The sequence below is a fragment of the Numenius arquata genome, chromosome 17, assembly GCF_964106895.1.
Source record: "Numenius arquata chromosome 17, bNumArq3.hap1.1, whole genome shotgun sequence".
NCBI classification, from domain to species: Eukaryota; Metazoa; Chordata; class Aves; order Charadriiformes; family Scolopacidae; genus Numenius; species Numenius arquata.
The window spans coordinates 6,961,135-6,984,278 of record NC_133592.1 but is presented as its reverse complement, the minus strand read 5'-3'; the positions used below and the strand labels follow the sequence as shown (position 1 = coordinate 6,984,278).

At 60.5% G+C, this 23,144-nt stretch overlaps 2 protein-coding genes across 2 annotated transcripts; both read left to right on the top strand.

The window, feature by feature from the left end:
- Window positions 1-360: 360 nt before the first annotated feature.
- Window positions 361-6,762, top strand: EPN3 (epsin 3). Its single transcript, XM_074160301.1, has 9 exons — window positions 361-931; window positions 1,320-1,438; window positions 3,090-3,173; window positions 3,462-3,569; window positions 3,687-3,771; window positions 4,386-4,694; window positions 5,567-5,677; window positions 6,086-6,307; window positions 6,434-6,762. Exons 1-9 carry the CDS (start codon window positions 361-363, stop codon window positions 6,760-6,762), a joined length of 1,938 nt encoding a protein of 645 aa, XP_074016402.1.
- Window positions 6,763-7,617: 855 nt separating this feature from the next.
- Window positions 7,618-19,150, top strand: SPATA20 (spermatogenesis associated 20). Its single transcript, XM_074160038.1, has 16 exons — window positions 7,618-7,652; window positions 9,227-9,364; window positions 9,660-9,724; window positions 10,137-10,291; window positions 10,524-10,667; window positions 10,939-11,140; window positions 11,238-11,368; window positions 11,449-11,553; window positions 11,985-12,059; window positions 12,264-12,476; window positions 12,618-12,810; window positions 13,594-13,762; window positions 14,210-14,418; window positions 14,559-14,758; window positions 14,883-14,963; window positions 18,874-19,150. The coding sequence occupies exons 1-16, from the start codon at window positions 7,621-7,623 to the stop codon at window positions 19,042-19,044; spliced, it is 2,283 nt and encodes a 760-aa protein (XP_074016139.1). The 5' UTR covers window positions 7,618-7,620; the 3' UTR covers window positions 19,045-19,150.
- The last annotated feature ends 3,994 nt before the right edge of the window (window positions 19,151-23,144 follow it).

The window sequence follows — 23,144 nt, the reverse complement described above, 5'->3', positions numbered from 1 at the left end:
CCAAATGTTGCTGAATCTGGAGCCAAATCTCTCGGCTGCTCTGCGGTGCTGGGTATCGGCTTGCTTTGAGATGTGTTTTCTTTCCCCTTGAGCATCCTGGATCCTATGTGTCTTCAGGTTAGTGGGCAGTGACAGCCTGGCAGGGTGCACCTAACACCCTGACGATGGGTGCTTCCACCTCGAGAAGTGTCCTGGGTGCCAGCTAAGGCGTCTGGGGATGGGATTCAGTGGTTGGGGCGATGCTGAGGTCTCTGTGTCCCCGTTCCCCGCTGCAGGCACCAGTGAGGCTGTGGCTGTGAGTGCTCATCCCTTCTCCACCGTTCCTGCCTGCCGCCGGCGGGTCCCTGGCACTGCACAGCCATGACGACCTCGGCGCTGCGCCGGCAGGTGAAAAACATCGTGCACAACTACTCAGAGGCAGAGATCAAGGTGCGGGAGGCCACCTCCAATGATCCCTGGGGACCGCCCAGCTCCCTGATGTCGGAGATCGCCGACCTCACCTTCAACACGGTGGCTTTTGCCGAGGTCATGGGCATGATCTGGCGGCGGCTGAATGACAGTGGCAAGAACTGGCGTCACGTCTACAAAGCCCTCACCCTCCTGGACTACCTCATCAAAACCGGCTCTGAGAAGGTGACCCACCAATGCCGGGAAAACCTCTACACCATCCAGACGCTGAAGGACTTCCAGTACGTGGACCGGGATGGCAAGGACCAGGGCATCAACATCCGGGAGAAGGTGAAGCAGGTGATGGCGCTGCTGAAGGATGAGGAGAGGCTGAAGCAGGAGCGGGCACACGCGCTGCAGACCAAGGAGCGCATGGCCCTGGAGGGCATGGGCAGTGGCAGCCACCAGGTCACTTACGGCCGCCGCGCATCACCCTACGGCGATGACTATGGCCGGGCACGGGGCTCACCCTCCTCCTTTAACTGTGAGTGCCACTGTTAGGGACCCAGGGGCTTGCTTGGGCTCGCTGTGGGGTGGAAACAGGCATTGCATTTGGTGTGCACCCGCCTGGTGCCCACTGCTCCCCTCTACCTTTTGCGGGGGAGGGTCGAGAAGCCCGGCTCCATCCTGTGCCATAGGCAGAGGTTTGGCTGGTTCATTGGTGAACCCCAACAGTGGTGGGAGCTGGCGGTGTCCCAAGCCTTAAACCCACGGCTCGTTTGTGGTAGGGAGCTCTAATGTGGGGCTACATCCCTTGGGGAAGCCACGCTGCGGCGCATTGGGGTGGGAGCCTGGGGGAGGTTGCTGATGTGCTCCCCAAAATACCCCAGGCCTGATGCCACCCCTTCACCTTTTTCTCTGTTATCTCCCAGCATCATCCTCGTCCCCACGGTTTGCCTCTGACCTGGAGCAAGCAAGACCCCAGACGACGGGTGAGGAGGAGCTGCAGCTGCAGCTGGCGCTGGCCATGAGTCGGGAGGAGGCGGAGAAGGTAGGGGGGCTCTGCCTGCCCCGGGGTGCGTGAGGCTGGGCATCGTCCCGCACCTTGCCTTGTCTGGGCACGGTGGGTCATTTCCCCTGGAGGAGGGAAGATTTGGGGGCTGCCCGAGGCCGGTGCATGCACCTGCAACCGCACCAGGCTGCTCACGCTGTGCCCAGCATCCAAAACCGCCAGCAGGCAGATGGGGGCACGGGCTGTCCCAGCTCCCTGTCCTTGTACCAGCGGGGACAGCACCAGGCTCAGACCCATCCAGCCTCCCAGACCCCAGGGTGGGCTGGGGGGGTCTTCTGGATTCACTGTGACCTCCCCAAACCTAGCTGCCCTCTTCCTCTGAGGGCTTCTGGTCTAAGCTCCTTTCTCCTGCCTTCCTGCAGAGGTTTTAGGAGGTGATGTCTTGCTCAGTGCTGTGGTTTGTCTGGTGGGTGGGGGGCCAGCAGCGTCGCCAGGGCTGTACACTGGGCTGGGGGTTTGGTGGGGCTGGGGGCTCCCTCCCACTGGCCAATCCTTTAAAACCAGGCTAGAAGGAGCACTGGAAAACAGCACCAGGAGCAGCCAGGCGGGGATGCGGACAGCAAGGGAGCTGCTGTCCCTGACCGTGAAGCCTCTCCCAGAGCTGTTCTCTCTCCTATCTGCTGGCCGAGGCCCATTTTCCACCTGGGACAGCTTATTTGCGCACCAGCTGAGATTGCCACCGGCTGGCACGGCCCGTGTGGCACACACGGATACGGCACGCAAAGTCAGAGGGACGTGGTGACCGAGGGGCTGTGTGCCTGGGCCAGCGGGTGTCCCCCAGGGCTAGCACCGAGCATCGCGAGCTCAGTCCTGCTGGGGCAGGGGATGTGCTTCAGAGACAGCGCTTGCCTGTCTTTCCCTGCCTGATGGAGGCTCTTTTGGAGACGGAGCAGAGTGTATATCCCTATTTTTGTCCTGGAATTGGAGTATTTATAGCTTCCACATGCTGCTGTGATGAGCCCTGTGGAACATGCTTTTGCAAGCATTGCCTGTGGGAGTCCATCTGGGCTGTGCATGCGTGTGCACACTCACACACAATTGTACAGGTGTGTGCACACACACACCCTGCCCTGGGGTCCCCATTCCCAGCCCCAGCTGGTCCCACGCTACCAGATGAGCGTCATGGGATGGTGATCAGGGCTGCCACGGTGGTACAGAGACAGCCGCTCCCCAAAATCTGCCTCACGTCTGGATGCTTTTGCCCCACCAGAGTGGGGCTGGGCAAGATTCTTGAACGGAGGCTGGTTGGCATCGCGAACCCTCCTCCCCAGCTGGCTGCCAGGACGAGGAGACACCTATCCATCCCCTCTCTTCCACTGACTGCACTGGAGTCCCTACAAACCTCCTGGGGCAGATGGAGGCTGCCTAATTTAGGGGCATCCCAGCCCAGATGCAGCAGCAGGTGATGGGGCAGGGGAAGGAGCTGTGGCAGTGGCCGCAGAGCAGCCTGAGAGAGAGCATAGGGGCACCAGGCTGGGGGTCTGTAGGCAAAGCCAGCCGGGTGGGTGCAAAGATGCTGGGCAGGCAGGTGAGGGGGCCACAGGAGAGGTGGTGGCGAGGACGGGGACCTCCAAGGAGCCCCGCGTGCTGAGGGCAAGCTGAAATGTCACCCAATTTCCTCTATTGGCAGAAGCCACTTCCTCCAATTTCCAGTACAGACGAAGAAAGGCAATTGCAGCTAGCGCTCGCGCTGAGCAAAGAGGAGCATGAGAAGGTACCTGTGCCCCACAGCCCCGGGCGCTCCTCTCTCCTTGCACTTGGGCTTCTCTCTGGGGCGCTGGAGCCCGAAACGCCGCCTTGCTCCAGTGCCTGCTTTGCTTTCGCTGCTCCGGGGCTGTCTGCTGAGCGCTCTCCCGCTGGGCTCGGCCCCAGAGGAGCCCTCTGCTCGGATGCTGGGACTTTTCGGGGATGCGGTGGCAGCTCCTGCGCTGGGTCTGTCTCCTGGAGAAGGTGCTGGCCACAGGGTTGCTGAGTTCATAGGCCCCGTCCCTTGTCCCCACAGGAGGTGAGGGCTTGGCAAGGGGAGAACTCCCTGATGCAGAGAACCATGGAGGAGCCTGCCCAGGGCAGGGAGGAAGAGGAGGAGGAAGATAAGATGAAGAAAAGCCAGGTACAGCACTGGGGGACAGGATGGCCACATAACCAGCCTTGGGCTCTGGGGTGAACCCATGGCCCCGCAGGTCTGCCCTGAGCTTCCCTCACCTCTTTATTCCCTTTCTGTTCGCAGTCCTCTATCATGGAGCTGGCAGATATATTCGGGCCGGCGCCAGCCCCCTCCAGCCACACGTCTGCCGACCCATGGGATATGCCAGGTGGGGGCAACGCGCGGGCTGCCGAAGCTCGGGACAGTGTCAGAAACCTCTCCCTTGCCTCTGTCCCTCCCCGCTTCCCGGGAGCTCAGCAGTAAGGACCTCTTGCTTCTCCTCCCTCCGCTGCCCAGTCCATTGCACGCCTGGGCAGTGCAGCTGGAAGATGAGGTCCCCCAGGCACATCCCCGCTTCTCAGCATCCCTCTGTGCCCCACACTGTTCCCCTCTCCCACAGCTTCCCTTCTTGGAGAAAAGAAGCCTCAGGGGAGACCTCATCGCTCTCTACAACTACCCGAAAGGAGGCTGTAGTGAGGTGGGGGTTGGTCTCTTCTCCCAAGTCACAGGTGATAGGAGAAGAGGAGGTGGCCTCAAGTTGCACCAGGGGAAGTTTAGGATGGATATTAGGAAAAATTTCTGCACCAAAAGGATTATCAAATATTGGAACAGGCTGCCCAGGGAAGTGGTTGAGTCCCCATCCCTGGAGGTATTTAAAAGACGTGCAGATGTGGTGCTGAGGGACACGGTTTAGTGGTAACTTGGCAGTGCTAGGGTAACAGTTGGACTTGATGGTCTTAAGGGTCTCTTCTAACCAAAACAATTCTATGATTCTTCTTTCAGATATGAAACCCAAAGCAGAGCCAGCAGCCTCTGCCTGGGCCGCCACGGCTGATCCCTGGGTGCCGGTCCCGGCCACCGGTGGGGAGCCCCTCTCCCAGGCGAGTGCCTCGTCCCAGCAAACCTCCGCTGGGCCCTGGGATTTTGCTCCAGCCACCACGGCAGCCTCCGACCCCTGGGGGAAGGCACCCCTGTCTTCTGCCTTCCCTCCTGCGGACCCCTGGGTGACAGCGTCCCCCCCTGCCCAGGTCCCTGGTTCTACACCAGCTGCCGACCCTTGGGCTGCTGTGGCCGAGCAACCTCCCAACGCTGGTAAGAGGCTCCAGTAGCATTTTGGCTTTGCTGGGGACCGCGAGCAGCGTTGGCCATCACTGCCCTCCCGCGATCAGGCATCCCGGGTGCTCCCCCTCTTCCTCCCACAGCCAGCTCTGCAAACACCCCCTCCCTGCTCTCCTGCCCCACAGCCGGACCTCCACTCGCCCCACAGCATCCTGAAGACTTCAAGGAACTAGTAGGCTTTATCTCTGCACAGAATAGGCTGCTTTAATTAACATGCACAGTTATTGGAGCCCTCCCATGGGAGCGGATAGCAGCCGCTGCACCACTCCAGCAGTGGGGTGATGGCGTGTGTGTCCCCCGGGTGATACCTGTTTGTTTGCTTCCCCCAAACCAGCCCTGCCAGCACAGGGCGGTTGCTGCTCGCAGGTGCTGCATTGCAGATGGGGAAGCGGTTGTAGGAGCAGCCGATGTTTGAGAGCTTGGTACCACTCTCGGTTCCTCCTTGGTGCTTCCTCCTGCCCCATGGAGGTCCCTTGTCTTCTGCACTCAGTTTTGGTACCTGGGGAGGAGAGCAGAATCCGGCCTGGGGGCCAGTGCTGGTTGTTGAAGCAGTCCTGCAGACTTGACCCCTCCACCTGTCCCCACTGGGGCTGGGAAAGGGACCTGCCTGCTGCAGGGGGATGGATGGGTCGGCATTGCCCACTCGAGACCAGGCTGCTGATCCGGCTCATCTCAGCCCCCTGGGCTAGTGCATGTTCCCGGCTCCTAGCCCCACATCCCCTTGCCACTCGCCCTCCTCTCTGTCTCCTTGCAGGCAGCCCCCTCTGCCTCCCTCCTGCCCATACATCTCCCCCCTCTCGTCTCCCCGCTTGCTCCCCTCCTTGAGTCTCACCTCTTCCCCCCAGCCCCAGGGGGGGACGCTTTCGACCCGTTTGCAAAGCCACCCGAGCCAGCTGAGCCGCCGGAGCAGGACCCCTCGCAGCCACCCTCCTCCGCCAAGTCCAACAGCCCCGTGGGTAAGAGCCGGGGGGGGGGGGGGGGGTGGAGCGGGCAGGGGACGATTTGGGCAGCTGGGGACGGTGACGTGTCCCTGCCTGTTGTGGTGAGGCAGCTCCAGGGCTGGCCGGGCTGTGCGTGGCTGCTTGCTGGGGTGGCCAAAGCTTGTCCCCACCTGGAACTGTGCGTGCCGTGGGTTTGGGGTGCCCCCCAGCCGAGGGGGCAGCTCCGGTCCTTGCGTGCACCCACATCCCCAACCCTGCCGCCTCCTGCGGTGGCTCGGGGGGAGCTCGGGCACCACAGCATCGAGCTGTGACCTGGGGTGCAATGTGCCATTAGTTGCCCCGTGTGGTGACGGGGAAGGGGGATGCCATCCCCCTCGGTGTCCCCTGGCCGGCTCACATGGCTCATCTCCCCTCCCGCCCCAGAGCTGGACCCCTTCGGCGACCTGTTCCCCAGCGGGAGGCAGGACGGGGCGAAGAGCTTCGACCTCACCAACCTGGCTGACTCCCTGCCCGAATCCGGCAAGGAGAGGAAGGACTGTAAAACTCCCGAGGCTTTCCTCGGCCCCGCCGCCTCCTCCCTGGTCAACCTGGACTCCCTAGTGGCCCCTGCGCCGGCCTCCAAGACACGCAACCCCTTTCTCTCGGGTAGGTGCCATGCTGGGGCGCTGGGCCGGGCAGAGGGGTGTCTGGGGGAGGAAGAGGAGGGCTTGGGGTGGTGGCATGGCTGCCCTGACGCATCCCATCCTCTCTCTCTCTCTCTCTCCGCGGCAGGTCTGAGCACGCCGTCCCCCACCAACCCCTTCAGCCTCGCCGAGCAGCCCAAGCCGACGCTCAACCAGATGCGGACCAGCTCGCCGGTGCCCGGCTTGCCCGCTGGCCACCCCGCCAACTCCATGACCTACAGCGCGTCCCTACCGATGCCCCTCAGCAGCGTCCCCGCCGCCGCCGCCGCCCTCCCCGTCTCTGCCAGTGCCTTCCCGCAGGCCGGCGCCTTCCCTGAAATCCCCGGCAACTTGCCCAACTTGCCACAGCCTTTACTACCGCTCAGCGGCCCCCCAGCCCCACCGGCCGCTCCGGGGGGGCTCAACCCCTTCCTCTGAAGTTTCTGGACATAGACTCTCGCCCCTTCCCCGGCTGTTAGAGACACACACACACCCCCCCCCAGCCTTTCCTCCCACCAAGACCATGGGGGCGGCAAGAGGTTCGCTAGCTGCAAGGGAGCGTGTCCCCCCACCCCACGCCAGCCCCCTCCCCGTGCCCACCGGCTGGGGGGCAGCCAGCATGAGCCCCCCCACGCTTGATGGGGCGAGAGGGGACCCCCTTCCCCTGTGGAGGATGGAACCGTGGCGGGGGACCCTCTGAAGGGCTGCGGTTTGGGGGGGCTCCGGTGCATGGGGTCTCACTGCTGGATGGTTCCCCCCCATCCCGGGGTAGGGGGCTTTGCCCCGGCGCCTGTGGGGCAGCGCTGGGGCTGGGGGAAACTGGGGTTCACCCCCCCACACGCTCCCCATACTGGGGTCCCCGGCTGGTTCGTTGCCCCCCCGGCTGTCACTCCCCACTTCTCCCCGGTCGCCCCCCCCCCCCCACCTCGCCACTCGCCCCCTTCCCGCTCGCTGTCCCCCGAGGGGCTGCCAGCAGGACCCCCCTCTCACCCCCGCCCCCCGCGGGGGCAGCCGCTGCTGGACCCCACTCCGGGACTTGGGGGGGGGGTGTGGGTGGGTGGGATGGGGACGGCGCGGCGGGGCGGGGTGGGGGTGGGGGGGGGCTGCCTGTGAGACAATAAAATCCTCTGACGGACCCGATGCGCGGCTCCGGGACCGGGGAGGGAGGGAGGGACCGGGAGCCGGGTTGGGGGGGGGGGGGCGGGCCGGCCCGGGTGGGACCGCCCCGGTGACGGGGGAGCGGCGGCAGCTCCGCCCCCCCCCTCCCTCCCTCCCCCCGGCTCCGCCGTAGCCGCCATGTTGGCGGCGCCGCTGCGCCGGGCCCGCAGGTACCGGGTGGGGGGGTGTCCGGGACCGGGCGGGGGAGCGCCGGGAGGGGCGGGTCCGCCCCTCCCGGCGCCCCCCGCCCGGTCCCGGTCCCCGCTGCGCTTCCCGAAACCTCTCCTGCATCCCCCCGCGTCCTTCTTGCGTCTCCCTGAATCCTCCCTGCAGTGCCCTGTGCCCCTCCTGCGTCTCCCCTGACACCCCCCCTCCCCGAATCACTGCTAAATCCTTTCTGCGCCCTGACACCCCTCCTGCATTCCCCAACAGCCTCCCTGCATCCCTCTGCATCCTCCCTAAGTCCTCCCGCATCCCTTCTGCATTCCCCTAAATCCTCCCTGTACCCCTCCTGCATCCTCCTTAAATCCTCCCACATCCCTTCTGCATTCCCCTAAATCCTCCCTGTATCCCTGCAGGCCTCCTGTATCCTCCCTAAATCCTCCCTGTACCCTTCCTGTAGCCTCTCTAAATCCTCCCTGCACCCCTGTACCCCTCCTTTATCCTCCCTGAATCCTCCCTGCATCCCTGCACCCCTCCTGTATCCTCCCTAAATCCTCCCTGCACCCCTCCTGTATACTCCCTAAATACTCCCTGCATCCCTGTACCCCTCCTGTATCCTCCCTGCACCCCTCCTGTATCCTCCTTAAATCCTCTCTGCACCCCTGTACCCATCCTGTTTCCTCCCGAAATCCTCCCTGCACCCCTGTACCCCTCCTCTACCCTCCCTAAATTCTCCCTGCATCCCTGTACTCCTCCTCTGTCCTCCCTAAATCCTCCCTGTACTCCTCCTATATCCTCCCTAAATACTCCCTGCACCCCTCCTGTATACTCCCTAAATCCTCTCTGTCCCCCTGTACCCCTCCTGTATCCTCCTCAAATCCTCTCTGCATCCCTGCATCCCTCCTGCATCCTCCCTAAAGCCTCCCTGTACCCCCTGCATGACTTTGCATACTCCCTGCACCCCCTTCCTGCACCCCTCTCGCACCCCCTCCTGCATCCCTGGGTGCCCATCCCTCCCCCCGCCCCCCATCCCTGCATCCCGCCCAGCAGCAGCAGGATCTCTCTGGTCCCCCCCTGTCCCTCGCTCCCCTGGCCACAAAAAGCCTGTGTCACCCTGACTCCGCACCTACCTGTGCACCCACGGGAGGGGGCTTTCCTCTCCATGGACACACAGGTCAAACACTGCTCCCTGACCCGTTGGCTGTTGGGTGGCTGTGCCCCCAAAGGGTGCTGGTGGGGAGGGAGCCCAGGGGGTGGCATTCCCCGGGCCATGAGGAGCTGGAGGAGAACAGCCTCACCTGAGCCTCCAACAAGTGGAGAGGACTTTGTAGGGTCCTGGAGAGGGATGGAGGTGAACCAGACCCCAGTGGAGCCACCCATCCGTGGGGCTGAGAGGGGTTCCCTCTCAGCCGTGGGGTTCTGAGGGGGCATGGGGAGTGAAGAACAGGGAGCAGCACCCCATCCCCAGGGACCTAGCAGCACCCAAGGGAGCTGGGGTGAGGGTGGTGCTGGTCTGGGGTGTCATGGCTCTCTCCATGGGCTGTGGTGAACAAGGCAATGGTGAGCCCTTTTGGCGTCGCAGGTGCGTGTTTCTAACGGGGAGCATGACCATGGCTACGGGGGGGACGACCAGCCCCCCCAGCGTCCCTCGTCACACCAACCGCCTGATTAACGAGAAGTCCCCCTACCTCCTGCAGCACGCCCACAACCCCGTGGATTGGTAAGAGCGACTGGTGCCCTTCTCCTTCCTCTTTTCTCCTTGTGTCCCTGGGGCTGGGGCGGTCGCTACTGTGGACCCGATGGCAGGCGGAGCAGCCCAGCCTCCATGGGGCACAGAGGGGCCTCCTGCGCAGCTCCCCATGGGCTCGGGGTCCATGCTTCTGAGCCAGCCATGTCCCCAGCTGTCCTGACCACTCTCCACCAGGCAGCAGCTCTTCAGGCAGCTTTAGAGGAGCCCGAGTCCCAGCCCCAGCAGCAGTGAGCCTTGAAGGTCCTTTCTTGTCTTCCCTCCACAGGTACCCTTGGGGTCAGGAAGCCTTTGATAAAGCAAAGAAAGAAAACAAGCTGATATTCCTGTCAGGTAACCAGAAACAAGATGTATTTTGTGTTCCCACATAACTGTTCAGTAGATGGCCAGAGAAGCCGGGCTTTGTCCTGAGCTGGTGTGTGAAGAGCTGCATGGGAAGGGTGGACACTGGGCACTAACTCTGCCAGCAAGAGAGGGCTTTAGCAGCTCTTGCTGCAGATGGGCTGCATCCAAGGGCCTTCCTGGCTACCAGAGTTCTTGGCCAGATCATAGTATGATGAGATGGAGAGCACAGGAGGCCCTGCAAGCCTCCGTGCTTGCAGGAGGCCTTTGTTCTCCACGTCTTCTCCAGGCAGGCAGCAGATGTTCCCCATAGCAGGGTGTCCCACCTCTGAGTGACCTCCCCGTAACGCATGTCCTGCTCCCTGCAAAGGGCCTTTCCTCACTCATCTGAGTTTGTTTTCAGTTGGCTACTCCACCTGCCACTGGTGCCATGTGATGGAGGAGGAGTCCTTCAAGAACAAGGAGATCGGAGAGATTATGAACAAGAACTTCGTGTGCATCAAAGTGGATCGCGAGGAGCGGCCAGATGTGGACAAAGTGTACATGACCTTCGTGCAGGTAAGGGAGGCACAGGCAGGGTTCGGGAGGCTCTCTCAAGATGAGGTTCATGGTCATGTTCCTCAGGCAAGAAGAATCAGTGTGTGGGGTGGTCTGAATGGGGCCATGCAGGTCACAGGGGTGGAGAGAAGGACATGTTTGTCCTCAAGTGAGGCACGTCCGTGTGCCAGAGGGGTACAGAACAGAGGGTGCCTCTTGCCTGACTTTGGTGCACCTGTGGTTTGTCTTTCAGGCAACCAGCGGTGGAGGTGGTTGGCCGATGAGCGTCTGGCTGACTCCAGACCTAAAACCCTTTGCCGGGGGGACATACTTCCCTCCTGAAGATGGAGTTCATCGTGTTGGCTTTCGGACTGTGCTGCTCCGAATCGCAGAGCAGGTACAGAGCAGGAATTGCTTAGCAGGGCAGTGCTCAACCAAAGGGACAGCAGGGAAACTGGTCTGGGCTTGATGGGTGAGCAAGTTAAACGATATAGTCATGAGGAACGGTAGCCCGGAGAACATATCAGAGCTTTGGCTGGGTTGGAGATGGATTGGAACTGATCTGGGGAGGGTGGCTGAGAACTGATGGTGTGGTTTGGACTGATGCAACGCAGGAAGCAAAAAGAGACCAAACATGGAAGAACTGACTTTCTCACTCTGCATCTTAGTGGAAGGAGAACAAAGATGCCCTCTTGCAGAACAGCCAGAAGATCCTGGAAGCATTGCTACACGTGTCCGAGATCCACGTTCAGGGCCAGGAGTCAGCCCCACCATCCAAAGAGGTGATGGCCACCTGTCTCCAGCAACTCTCCAACTCCTATGATGAGGACTACGGTGGCTTTTCCAAATCCCCCAAGTTCCCCACCCCAGGTCAGTCTGACCTCTCCTGCTGAGTCCTGCTGTGGGACAGGCACCACCCGGGGGCAGAGCCCACCCCACAGCCTCCCACTTTCTCCCTGTATTTCAGTGAATTTGAACTTCCTCTTCACGTACTGGGCCCTGCACCGAACAACTCCAGAAGGTGCCCGGGCACTGCAGATGGCTCTGCATACCCTCAAGATGATGGCCCATGGGGGCATCCATGACCACATTTGTCAGGTAGGAGGAAAGCCTTGGGGGTAAACCTCTGGCATGCCTGGAAGGCGTGGGTTGGAGACGTGTCCGCTTGGTCTTTGCAGGGATTTCACCGCTACTCCACTGACCAGCACTGGCATGTCCCTCACTTTGAGAAGATGCTGTATGACCAGGGGCAGCTGGCAGCTACGTATAGCAGAGCATTTCAGGTATGGCTTTGGCATCCCTCTGCCTGCTCCCCAAGATGTTGCCCATCCCATGGGCATGGAGCAGTCCCATGCTCCCTTTCATCTACTGGTCTCCTTCATCTGGAGAGGAACGGTGCACAAATTCGTGACAGTTTACCCCAGGGTTTTGAGCATGATAGGGGAAGGAACAGCCTTTTGGATGGTCTTTACCAGAGTCAGCAAACCCATGCTGCTGCCTCTGGCCTTGGTGTAACTCCAGGGTTGCTCTCCAGTGCCCGTAGATTTCTATCAGAGATGTTACTCTGAATCCATCTGATGTTTAAAATCCCTGGATTCCACTGTGTTTCCCTGCCTTTGCCAGCTTTTTAAATTAGAATCACCTATTGTCTCGCTGTGTCTCTGCCTCCCTTCTCCCCATTGTAACACTGATGTCCACCCCATGCCTCCCACAGATCTCTGGTGATGAATTCTTTGCCAATGTTGTCCAAGACATTCTGCTCTACGTCTCACGGGACCTGAGTGACCAGGTAGGTTATTCCCTGAGCTGGGCCAAAGGGAGCTGCTTACCCTGGGAAGTGGCTTGCGGCTGCTTTTCCCGCTTTCCCTTCCCAGCTGAGCTCGGTTTGGACACCGCTGCGGCTCGCTGGCCAGACTGCCAGCCCAGCAGTGGTGGGGAGCTGGCTGAAGGTGCTGTCCTGGTAGCTGGAGGGTCTCTCTTGCTCTTTTCCCAGGCAGGAGGTTTCTACAGTGCAGAAGATGCAGATTCCTACCCAACTACCGCATCCGAAGAGAAGCGAGAGGGAGCTTTCTGTGTGTGGACAGCCGAGGAAATCCGGGCTCTCCTTCCTGACCCTGTCGAGGGAGCCACAGAGGGGACAACCCTGGGAGATGTCTTCATGTACCACTACGGAGTGAAGGAGACCGGCAACGTGAGCCCCATGCAGGTGAGGGAGAGCAAAGACCTGCCAGGTACCGGGAGCATCGCTGGGGGACCCGCACCCCTGGGCGTGGGGGGATGGCAGGGCACCCCCAAAGCATGTGGGGTCCAGCCTGGTGGTGTTTCTAGAGTGGGGCTCTCCTTTCAGGACCCCCACCAGGAGCTGAAGGGCAAGAACGTCCTTATTGTCCGGTACTCCCCGGAGCTGACAGCAGCCCAGTTTGGGCTGGAGCCTGGTCGGCTGGGTGCCCTGCTGTGGGAGGGCCGGCAGAGGCTGTCTGCAGCCCGGGCACAGCGGCCGCGGCCACACTTGGACACCAAGATGCTGGCGGCGTGGAACGGTGAGAGACGGCTCAGCTCTGGGGACACGTGCCTTGACCGGAGCCCTCCGTGGCTACCTGGGGCCAGCAGGTTTATTGGGGCTTGTAGCAATGTGTCCTGCTGGGACTGGACAGGCCCCCATGGAGGCAGTGGGTGGGCTGGGGTCCGGGGATGTTGGAGAACCTGGGGGAACCAGCCCCACACCTGTGAGCCGTGGAGCTGTAGAGCATCAAGATATTGCTCTGGCTTTATTTTCCTCCCGTGTTGCCAGCAGAGAGCAGCAGAACTCTTCTCCTGGCTCAGCCCAGCTCCCCCGGTTTGGAGGGGAGGGAAGGGGACTGAGTTGGGGACTCAGGTGGGGCACAGAGCCCCTTTCCAAGGCTGCATTAGTGGGGGAACCACAGCTCTGTGTCCATCTGTCTGGGTGTCCTGCAGCAGGTAATAACTGCAGTACCCCAGGCACTGTTCCCAGCAGTAAATGCCTGGTTAACTGGGTCTGGAGCTGGTGTGAGCTGGAGTTATACCACGTCCTGCAAACAGGAAGACTCTTAAGCCCTGTTTCTGCCCGCAAGAGAAGGCTTAGCTCTTGCTGGCCTTGCAGCGCTCAGCCCTTCTCTTTGGTGACAGTAAGTGACTTTCTTAGTGGTTTGAACCGAGTGGAAGAGCTGATGACTGAGCCCTGACCTGTCTTGAATGTCAGGGAGGATGAGGTTCAGGGTGAGCATCCTTTAAAGTTAAGACAGTGATACCCTCCCCAGTTCCTTGTGCCCCCCTGAGCCTATCCCCATGTCTGTCCTACACAGGGCTGATGATCTCGGGCTTTGCCCAGGCTGGGGTGGCCCTGGCCGAGCAGGAGTACGTGAGCCGGGCTGCACAGGCAGCTGCCTTCCTGCGGAGACACCTTTTTGATCCTGCCAGTGGGAGGTTGCTGCGGAGCTGCTACCGGGGCAAAGAGAACACAGTGGAGCAGAGGTGAGCAGTGGTACAGAGAATGTCTCCGGACCAACTGGCCACCCCACGGGTGCTACCCAGGCTCCTGGCAGTTCCCATCCTCTCCTCCTCCAGGCAGGACTGTTCTTGGAGGGAGGGAGGCAGTTTGCCTTGCGCAGAACTGCCTCTGGTGCAGTTTGGGATGGATTAGTGCCCCCAACCCAGTGAGGAGGAATTAAGATCAGGTCCTTTCCTATTCCGCATCTTCCAAGCTGGCAGGAGCCTTCCCTTGCCCTACCCCATGGTACAGAAACCCAGAGCTGAGCTGTGTGATGACTTGGCACAGCCACTGCTTATCTTGGACTGAGCTCTGAGGTGGCATCTCCTTGGGTAGCAGAGACCAGTAGGTAGAGCTTTGCTGGGCTGGAGAACGTTTCCCTCCTGGCCAGTGTAGAGACCCTGATGCTCCTTCCCCATCTGCCACTGCAGCGCCGTGCCCATCCAGGGCTTCCTGGAGGATTACGTCTTCGTCATCCAGGCTCTCTTTGACCTGTACGAAGCCTCGCTGGAGCAGGGCTGGCTGGAGTGGGCCCTGCAGCTCCAGCACATGCAAGACAAGCTCTTCTGGGACCCCAAAGGCTTTGCGTATTTCTCCAGTGAGGCTGGTGATGCCTCTTTGCTCCTGCGCCTGAAGAATGGTGAGCAGGGGACGTGGCCGTGCTCTGCATGGGTTATGGCGTGGGGCAGCTTAGGGAGGGCAGGGGTGATATCTGGCTGGAGGACCAAGCCATGGGGTGGTGAGGCATTGGGCTGATGGAGGAGGTGTTGTCCCCCACAGACCAGGACGGAGCAGAGCCTGCCGCCAACTCTGTCACTGTCACAAACCTGCTCCGAGCAGCTTGTTACTCCGGCCGTACGGAGTGGGTGGAAAAAGCCGGGCAGATCTTGGCTGCTTTCTCAGAGAGGCTGCAGAAGATCCCGATAGCCCTACCAGAGATGGCCCGGGCCACTGCTGTCTTCCATCACACCCTCAAACAGGTACGGGCTGGGGCTCGTATGTCCCCTATGGGACCTGCTGCGGGGAGGGGGCCTGGTGGTGGTAGTGGGTGCCATCACAACTCTCTGCTTTCTCCCTCCTGCCACACACGCTCTTCCTGGACAGGTCGTGATCTGTGGTGACCCCCAAGGAGAAGACACCAAAGAGATGCTACGCTGTGTCCACTCCGTCTTCAGCCCGAACAAGGTAGAGATGCCTGTCCTGCCTGCCAGATATCTTCCTGATACCTAATCTAAATCTCCCCTCTTCCAGTTTGAAGCCATTACCCCTTATCCTATTGCTACATGCCCGTGTAAAATCCCTCTCCAGCTTTCTCGTAGGCCCCTTCAGATACTGGAATGGGCTCTAAGGTCTCCCCGGAGCCTTCTCTTCTCCAGGCTGAACAACCGTAACTCTCTCAGCCTGTCTTCATAGCAGAGGTGCTCCAGACCTCAGATCGTTTTTGTGTCCTCCTCTGGACTCTCTCGCAGGTCCATGTCCTTCTTGTGCTGGCAGCCCAGCTCAGGGAGTGGCTGCAGCAGCATCTGCTGTCACTCCTGGCTGTTTATACTGCTCTCAGCCCAAGCTCAGCGTCCCCAGCACTGCTCTCCCGAGGGAAAGCCTTTCGTTCCAGTGTGGATGTGTCATGCCCAGTGCGAATGTGTCATGCTTGGTGTGGATCCAGCTGGTGTCTGGGTCACCTTCTCCCTTCCATCCTTGGGGAGCGGCAAGGTGGTACCTCGCTCTGGCCGTAGGTCTCCCCTCCCGGGAGGGGCTGTACCCCCTGGTACAAAGATTTTCCCAAAATCTTCGTCCCCAGCCGTGCTGTCATGGTGTGCTGGGGTTACCGCCCCGCTCCCCTGTGTCCCTCCTCAGAGATGCGTCACTCGGTGTATCCCATGGAGGGGCCGTGCTGCCGTGGGGACGGAGCTGTTTGCTGCCCATGGAGCTGGCAGGGAAGGGCAGTGTGGCAGCTGGTGCCTGTCACATTCAGAAGGCAGCGTGCCTGCCCCAGGGACGGATGGCTCACACCTTGGCAAGGCTGTGGAGCCGAGGGAAGCAGGGCTGGGCTGCGGGCGAGGAGGCTCAGCGTTTCAGCCTCTGGACCAGATTCATCCCCGGCTGTCGGGGTCCTGGTGCCAGGGACTGGCACATTGAGCCGCAGCATGTGGGGAGCTGGCACTGGGGCCAAAGCACCAGTTTCCCTCTGTGACCCCGGCTGGGGTGAACTGGGGAGGGCTAAGCCACCAGCACGGGATTCCTGCTGTCCTTGCATTAGCTCAGCTCACGGGGGCTTTCATCCCTGACCCTCTGCCTACGTGCCCAGCAGTGTTTAACACTGGTGTTGGAGGACAGTCACAACTGCCCGGGAGCACGGTGGGGGACGCAGCTCCTGGTCCTTCCTCCACCATCTCCCTTCCAGCAACACCCTTGGCCATGCTGATCCCCGTGGTGAGGCTGCTGTTCCCGTGCTCTTCTTCTCCCCCTTTGAAGGATTACAGTGGGTGACCCAGTTTGCAGGGATGGGAAGGGACGTGGTGGCAGTGGGGAGCCCAGCACCGCTGCTAATAACCCGCTCTCTTTCCCTGCAGCTGGTTCAGCTGTCGGTCCCCTGAGTCCATGCGAGTTCTTTGTTGGGGTGGGGGGGGGACAGCCAGCAACTTTGGGGTCTTGAGCAGAGCAAATAACACAGCTCAGTTCCCTCCTGCTAAGCTGGTAACGAGCCTGGCTGGTGGGGATGGTGGCTTCTGCAGGGGCAGATCCGTCTCCCCTGGGCTGTGTCTTTCTTGGAGCATGGAGGAAGAGGAGGGCTGGATGCTCTGGATGGATATTTCCATGGGGGTGCTCGGGAGCTGCCCCAGGACAGTGTCGCCCACCCAGGCTGCATGCAGGGGGGCTGTGCAGGGAGAGGTGCACAGGGGGCTGAAGCGGGATGCTGGCAGCAGGCAGGGCGGGGGTCTGGAGTGGCTGCCCTTGCGCGTGCCTCACGTTGTGATGGTGGGATGGGTCAGGAGCTGTCCCGGTAGCAGCCTGGGGTTGTTTCCTGGGAGAAGGAACATGGCAGGAGGATCTCTGCTGGGAAGGTTCTCTTCCCAGAGGAGTGCAGCCCCGCAGGGTCTTCCCCAGTGCCGCTCGTTCCCAGAGGACAGCCTCATCTGTGGTGGTAGCGATGGCTCCTCGCCTTCCAGAGCTGATGGAGGGAAGGGAGGAGAATCCCACCACTCAGAGGGTCACGCTGCCTTTGGGACCAGCCTGCTGTCTCCCAACAGCCATCCCTCTTCCTGTGCTGCATCGCATGGGGACATGGGTGCTTCTCTTCCCACCCACTTTCAGGCCCCTCCAGCTGCTCCCCAGCTCCCCTTACCCACCCCGAGGTGGGGCAGCCCCGAGTCACCTGCTCCGGGGACGTGGCAGCTTTGGGAATCGGCTTTGCTAAGAAGTTGGGGAAACATCCCTGCCGTGTCCCCTGCCGCCCCCGCTCCCTCGGTGCCAGCAGGGTGCTGGGGGCTAGGCTCGTCTGCAGGAACACAATTAATTAGGTCGTTCCAGTAATTAATTCCTTACAAACCTCACATTGAAATCCTTGCTGTAACGAGATGCCGATGATAAAACGGCATTGAGGTCGCAGGTTTAAATGGACCCCGTGCCCGGAGGAGCCCGTTGCCGCAGGTAGCTGCTGCAGGGATGCGAGTGCTCTGGGGGTGATGCTGGTGGCTGCTCCCCCAGGATTCCTGGTGCCGGGAGGAGAGAGGGTTGGATCTCTGCTCCAGGGCTGGATCCCAGCTCCTGGTATAGATCCCTGCCCTGTTAATGGTCTGTAGGGTAATTATGAAGGATCCCATTATCTCCTCAGCTGCAGAGCGCTAGCCTGCCGCTCGCCTTCATCCTGGCCCTGCAAGAGGACCTTAGGGAGCTTGTGAGAAAAATGAATAATGAATTTCAGATTGGACATGAATTGGTAATTAATCACTCCTGGAATTAATTCCAGACAAAGACGAGGGGGGCTGAGGTTGCGGGGGGGGGAGCAGGAGGCAGGCAGGGAGATGTGCTGAGCTGGAGCTGGGTTAAGGCAGAGGCCGAGCGGGAGATGTGGGGCGATGGGGGACAGGACTGCAGCAGCTGTTATCCAGGGCAAGGGCTAGGGACGTGGTGACCCCCTGGGGACACAGGGGGTGAGGGCAGGGCTGCATGGGCACCCCTGCTGGGTGTCAGTGCTGGGGTTCGGTCCTGGCCCCGGGGCCGGTGGCAGAGGATGCTGTGCGCCGGGCGAGCGGTGCCGTGGTGGGAGATGTGTGTGCTGTGGATGGCAGTGTTTGGTGTTGGCAATAGCGGCGGCGTGAGTGGCATGAACATGTGGCGAGTGTGTCAGTGCTCAGCGGGCACACGTGCGGGGGTGGGGCTGAGACAGGCAAGGGGCAGCCGTGTGCTCCGGCGGTGGGATGCAGGATGCTGCTGCCGTGCCTTGGGCCTGGGAAGGGTCTGCGCCTTGCTCACCCTTCGCATCCGTGTCGGCAGCAGGCTCCCTGCCAGCTCCTGGCCTTTCCCCTGATTAGCCCGCAAGCCCTGAGGCTTTAACAAACATTTTCCCTTTCTGAAAAGCTAATTATCACAGCAGCCCTTGCCCTTGGCTGGTGCTGCCCTGTCAGCCGGGAGAGTCCCTGACCCACGGCTTGCCGGTGTCCTGAGATTTTTTCGGAAGCATTTGTAGGGCAAAAGCTGGGCTGCGGGGTGGGATGGGGTGATGCTGCAGCTGGTGCCGGGGTTGGGGCTGCCCCTGGGCTGGGTGTGTGTCCCCAGGGAACCAGCTGGCTCAGACATTCCCCTCTGGGCCAGTGCGTGCTGGTCCCTGTGCTTCATCCCCGGCTGCCGGGTGTCTGGAGGGGGAAAAGGGAGGCAAAGCTGCCAGGGCAGGTGTGGACCATGGCTCCCTGTGGCACAGAGATGATGGGGACATGGCAGAGGGCTGGCACGGGTCCCCTCGGCTCCCTGTCCCCTCCCATCTTCAGGCGAGCACATGGGGGGACACTGCCAGCGCTTGGCACATCTGCGGGGAGGGAAGGACCAGCTGGCTGGCGCTGGCTGTGCTCTGCAGCTCTCACAGCTCCGTCTCTGGCAGGTGCTGATGCTGGCAGATGGAGACAGCTCTGGGTTCCTCTACCGCCAGTTGCCTTTCCTGGCGTCCCTGGAGAGGAAGGAAGGGAAAGCCACCGCCTATCTCTGCAGCAACTTCGCCTGCTCCCTGCCCGTCACCTCGCCCCAGGAGCTGCGTGGGATGCTCTGCCCGTGAGCCCCTTGCCCCCTCTGCCTGCAGGAAGGCAAGGGGTAGACAGACTGTCATGCCAGGCTGGGAACATGGGAAAGACCCGTAATAAAGCCACCCTGGCACCAACTGCCTCCCGGGTGGTTCTTGGCAGCGCCGTGGGGCTGTGCCTTTCCCTGCTTGCAGCGGATCGGGCTCTGCCTGCACCGTTCCTCTGGCAGCACCTCGGCAGAACCGGCTCTGGTCCCCGGTGCTGGTTTTGGCAGGACACCCACCGAGAACCATCTCCTCCCCCTGCACAAGCGCTCGCCCCTTGCCTCTTCTCGGCGAGGAAAAGGAAAACAAATTAAATATAAATCCCAGCGTTAATGGAGAAGTCAGATGGGAAAACTATTAGGGTTCCTATAGCAACCCGGGGTAACATTTTCAAAAGCACCTGGATGACTTGGGAGTCAAGTGCTTTTGAAAGTGCTACCAGTTACAACAGCCGTGGTATTTTTCCATTACAGAGTAGACTGTAACATACATTAAGTTAATATATAGAGCATGCAAAAAACCTGCTGAGTACCACAACAGATGAAAATGTGCCACAAAACCCAGCCTAAGCACTTCCAAACAGCTAAATATTCCATCCTGGTTCTGGCAAGGGTGCAGAGACCTGGTACAGCCTGAGAAAGGACTTTTCAGTCTTGTTTTTGTTGTAAAAGGCCAGGCAGCCAGTGACCACATCCACGCTAGGATGGGGCTTGTGAGGCTATGTGACCCACGCCTAGGTGAGGAGCTTCTGTGGGGCTGGGGCGGAGGGGGCAGGTGCTGGGGCTGGGAACCATGAGAGCTAGGGGGCTGGCGTGCCTCACAGCTGCCCAGGGCTCTTGAGTATCCCTGTGGGTGAGTGCCCCCATCCAGCCCCGGCTGGAGATCCCCAGTGGGGATGGCAAGAAGGGAGATGTCCCACCTGCCCCTCGGCCAGGGCCATCAGCCCTCCCTGCTGGTCCCTGCCTTTGCTTGCAGAGAGTTTCAATAACAGCACAGGAAATAACCCTTAAAACCACCTTTAGGCCAGCTTTTGAGGAGGTGGGTGTTTGCTCTGAACTATCCCAGCAAAGCTGAGGCTGGACTGAGGGTCTCACCAGCCTCACTGGGGGCTTGGCCGCATCCTGCTGACCCTGGCCATGGGGATGGCGCTGCTGGGTCTCGGTATCTCTGCACACCGAGCAGAGGGCGATAACCCGCCCCGGCAGAAGTGGGACACTCACCAGCCACACAAGTTCCCTTTGCTACAGCATAAACTTTATTCTCCCTTTCACTCCCTCCCACCCCCTCCTCCTCCTCCCTGTTTCCAAACGGGCGAGTACCATGTTTTCAGCATCGCTCTGACACCCCGGGGCTCCCCCGGCATGGCAGCCTGCACCCCAGCCAGCGGGATGCCGTCATCTGGCAGCAAAGCAGCCCCGAGCCGCGCTGCCCGCCGGCTTTCCAGTGGGTTGTGCCAGTATTTGGGGGTAACCAGCCGGGAAAAATGCCTTTGAAGTCAAAGAGGAATTTTGCACCTCATTTTGTGAATGCTTTCTATGCTTGTGGAAGAGGAGGGGTTTTATTTTCTCTCCTCTCTTGGTTTGAAAAGTTGAAGTGTTTCTGGAAATCCAGCTGAAAATTGCTGGTTTGGCAGATAGCTGGCTGCTTTCCTCTGTTTTTTTTTTTTTTTGCGTGTTGTTTTTTTTTTTCTTTTTAAACTTGGCATCTCTGCTGTGGGGATTGATTTGACACCCATCCTCATGAGCGCTCGGAGCGGTTCGGTGCTGTGTCTATGCCAGGAGAGCATCCTTGGAGAGCGGGGCCGGCGCTGAGCACCCGCGGGGATGCCCAGATGTCTCAGGCCCCATGGCTGGCCAGGTCCACGTGTGATAGCTGTCCCTGAGGTGACACGGGGCTGGGGGCCATGTGCTGAGCTTGTTTTGGTGCTCACCAGCCCCCTCGAGGCACAGGCACCGGGTGCCTTTCTCCTGCACCGCCTTGCTTGTCGGTGTGTCTCTGTAAGCAGCCGATGGGCAAAAATGTGCTGTGAACCTCTGTCAGGATGAATCGGGCTCATCTCTCAAAATAAAAAAATAAAAAAGGAAGAAAAGTTCTCTGCCATAAATAACTCATGTTGTGGCACCTCGGTCCTCCTGGCACCTCCACCTCACTGCTGCCCAGGAGCTGGTGGCCCTGTAAGTCACTCTCACCCCCGGAGCCACCCAGCTGCTTCTGCCCTTCAGTTTTACAGCCTTAACAAGGGGTGGTTTTGCTTGAGTTCCGCTGCAGCACCCCCCTCGTTGGTCCCCTGGCCAGGCTGGGTGCTGGGGCACCCATGGGTGCTGCTCCTCGTCGGCAGGCGGTGCCAGAGGAGGGACGTGGCCATGGTAGTTAAACCCTCCTGGCAAATGCTTCCTTCCTCGTTACTTGCCTGTCGCTGACCCACCCATTTCACTGCAAACGCCGTGATTTGCTGCAAGTGTTGGTTTCCAGCCCGTGCTCCCTGGGGCGATTAACGGGACACAGGGCTGGCAGGGTGCTGCCCAGCCGGCCTGGGGTCTCAAGGGGGTGATGGAGTGGGGTCTCGGTACTCAGGGGTCCTGTGCCAGGTCACAACATCCATTTCCCTGACCCCTTCCCACATTCCCTTCCGTGGCAGATGTGTGGGCTGCCGGGGACCCTCCTGGGGCAGCACTGGACCCCCTTTCCCCGTCAGTAGGAAGGCTCAGGGTGGCAGCAGGCAGCACCCTCTGCTCCCTCCACCCCTCTCCAGCTGCAGAGGTGTTAAAAAAAACTGACCCCAAATGCTGCAATTTCCCCTCAAACATTGGGGTTTGTCGTTAGGCTCCTCCAGGGGGTGCAGGGGGGGTTTCTCACCCTGCCCGGGGCTCTGGGCTGGCCTGGAAGCACCAGCAGCAGTGGATGGGGAGAAGCAGGTTTTCCCCTTCTTTTTTTTTTTTTTTTTTTTAAATTACCCCCCCCCCCCACACACACACCTTTCAACATTTCAATTTTGAACTCTTCCACCGGGGTAACTGCAGTGCACCCCGTAGCTCAGCCCACCAAGGCAGCCAGGAGGGCTGACGCCCGTTGTGCCCCTTCGGGGAGTCCAGGGCACACTGAGTGTTGGGGGGGGGAGGCAGCGCCGGCGGCCACCCTTGCTGCTCTAATGAGGCTTTCCCTCTAATTAATATTCCCCAGCAAAGCCGGGCGCTGGTTCTTGGTCTCTGGGCTTTTATCTCCATTGGCATTGATGTGACATCAATGGGAGACGGGGCTTTGAAAGCTGTTTGTTAATTTGCACTGTTGTATCTGTGGGAGAGGGAGGATGGAGGGGGGTGTCCCCAGACCTGGGTACCCCCCCTCCCCCCCAAGACAGGCGTGGAGGGCTGTGTGTGCACGTGGGGGTGCAATTCGGGCATCCCTGTTTTCCAGCCCCTCCAAGAAGGTGCGTTGGGCAAAATAATGAGGTTTCTGCACCCAGTTTCTTCCCGGGTGGGTGCCTGGGAATTCACACCCAATTCACACCCAAACACGCAGCTAATTCACGCGTGAGCACCCACTTAGGTCACGCCTGAGCACCTGATTGCACTTTGCTTGGGTGGCCAATTAGCTAACACCTGAGCACCCAATTAGCCAACACCTGAGCACCCAATCCGCTCATGCCTGAGTGGCTGATTAGCTCCTGCCTGAGGGTTGTTTTGGGCATAAATGGGCAGATTTTGGTAGCTGGGGGCTGTAGTGGTGCTGGTGCAGGAGGAGGTTGGGAAGTGCTGGGCACTGGTCATGGCTGCTCTGAAAGTGATGGAAATGCCACATTGCACCCCAAAATATTAGGGGACCCTATGGCAGTCAGATGCAGGCGAGGGCAGGAGATGTGGGGCTGGAGCCCTACTGGTGCAAGGAGTCCCTCCATACCCATCCTACGCTGTGGAGCCCAGTTACTCCAATATTCACCCAAAGGGAATTTGGAGCTAGGGAGCTGACATGGTGAGTCCCCCGAGTGGCAGCCTCCTCCGCGGGGCGTTTTGGGGAGCTCACTGGGGTCCCCCTGCACCGGGAGGTGGGTGGGGGATATGTGTTGGGTTGCAGTTGCCCTCCTCCTGCATCCC

Coding starts and splice junctions, on each gene's coding strand:
- EPN3 (XM_074160301.1), top strand. CDS start 361: ATGACGACCTCGGCGCTGCGCCGGCAGGTGAAAAACATCGTGCACAAC. Junction 3,570..3,686: donor ATAAGATGAAGAAAAGCCAG/GTACAGCACTGG, acceptor TTCTGTTCGCAG/TCCTCTATCATGGAGCTGGC. Junction 5,678..6,085: donor CAAGTCCAACAGCCCCGTGG/GTAAGAGCCGGG, acceptor CTCCCGCCCCAG/AGCTGGACCCCTTCGGCGAC.
- SPATA20 (XM_074160038.1), top strand. CDS start 7,621: ATGTTGGCGGCGCCGCTGCGCCGGGCCCGCAG. Junction 11,141..11,237: donor CCCCAAGTTCCCCACCCCAG/GTCAGTCTGACC, acceptor CCTGTATTTCAG/TGAATTTGAACTTCCTCTTC. Junction 12,811..13,593: donor GATGCTGGCGGCGTGGAACG/GTGAGAGACGGC, acceptor TGTCCTACACAG/GGCTGATGATCTCGGGCTTT.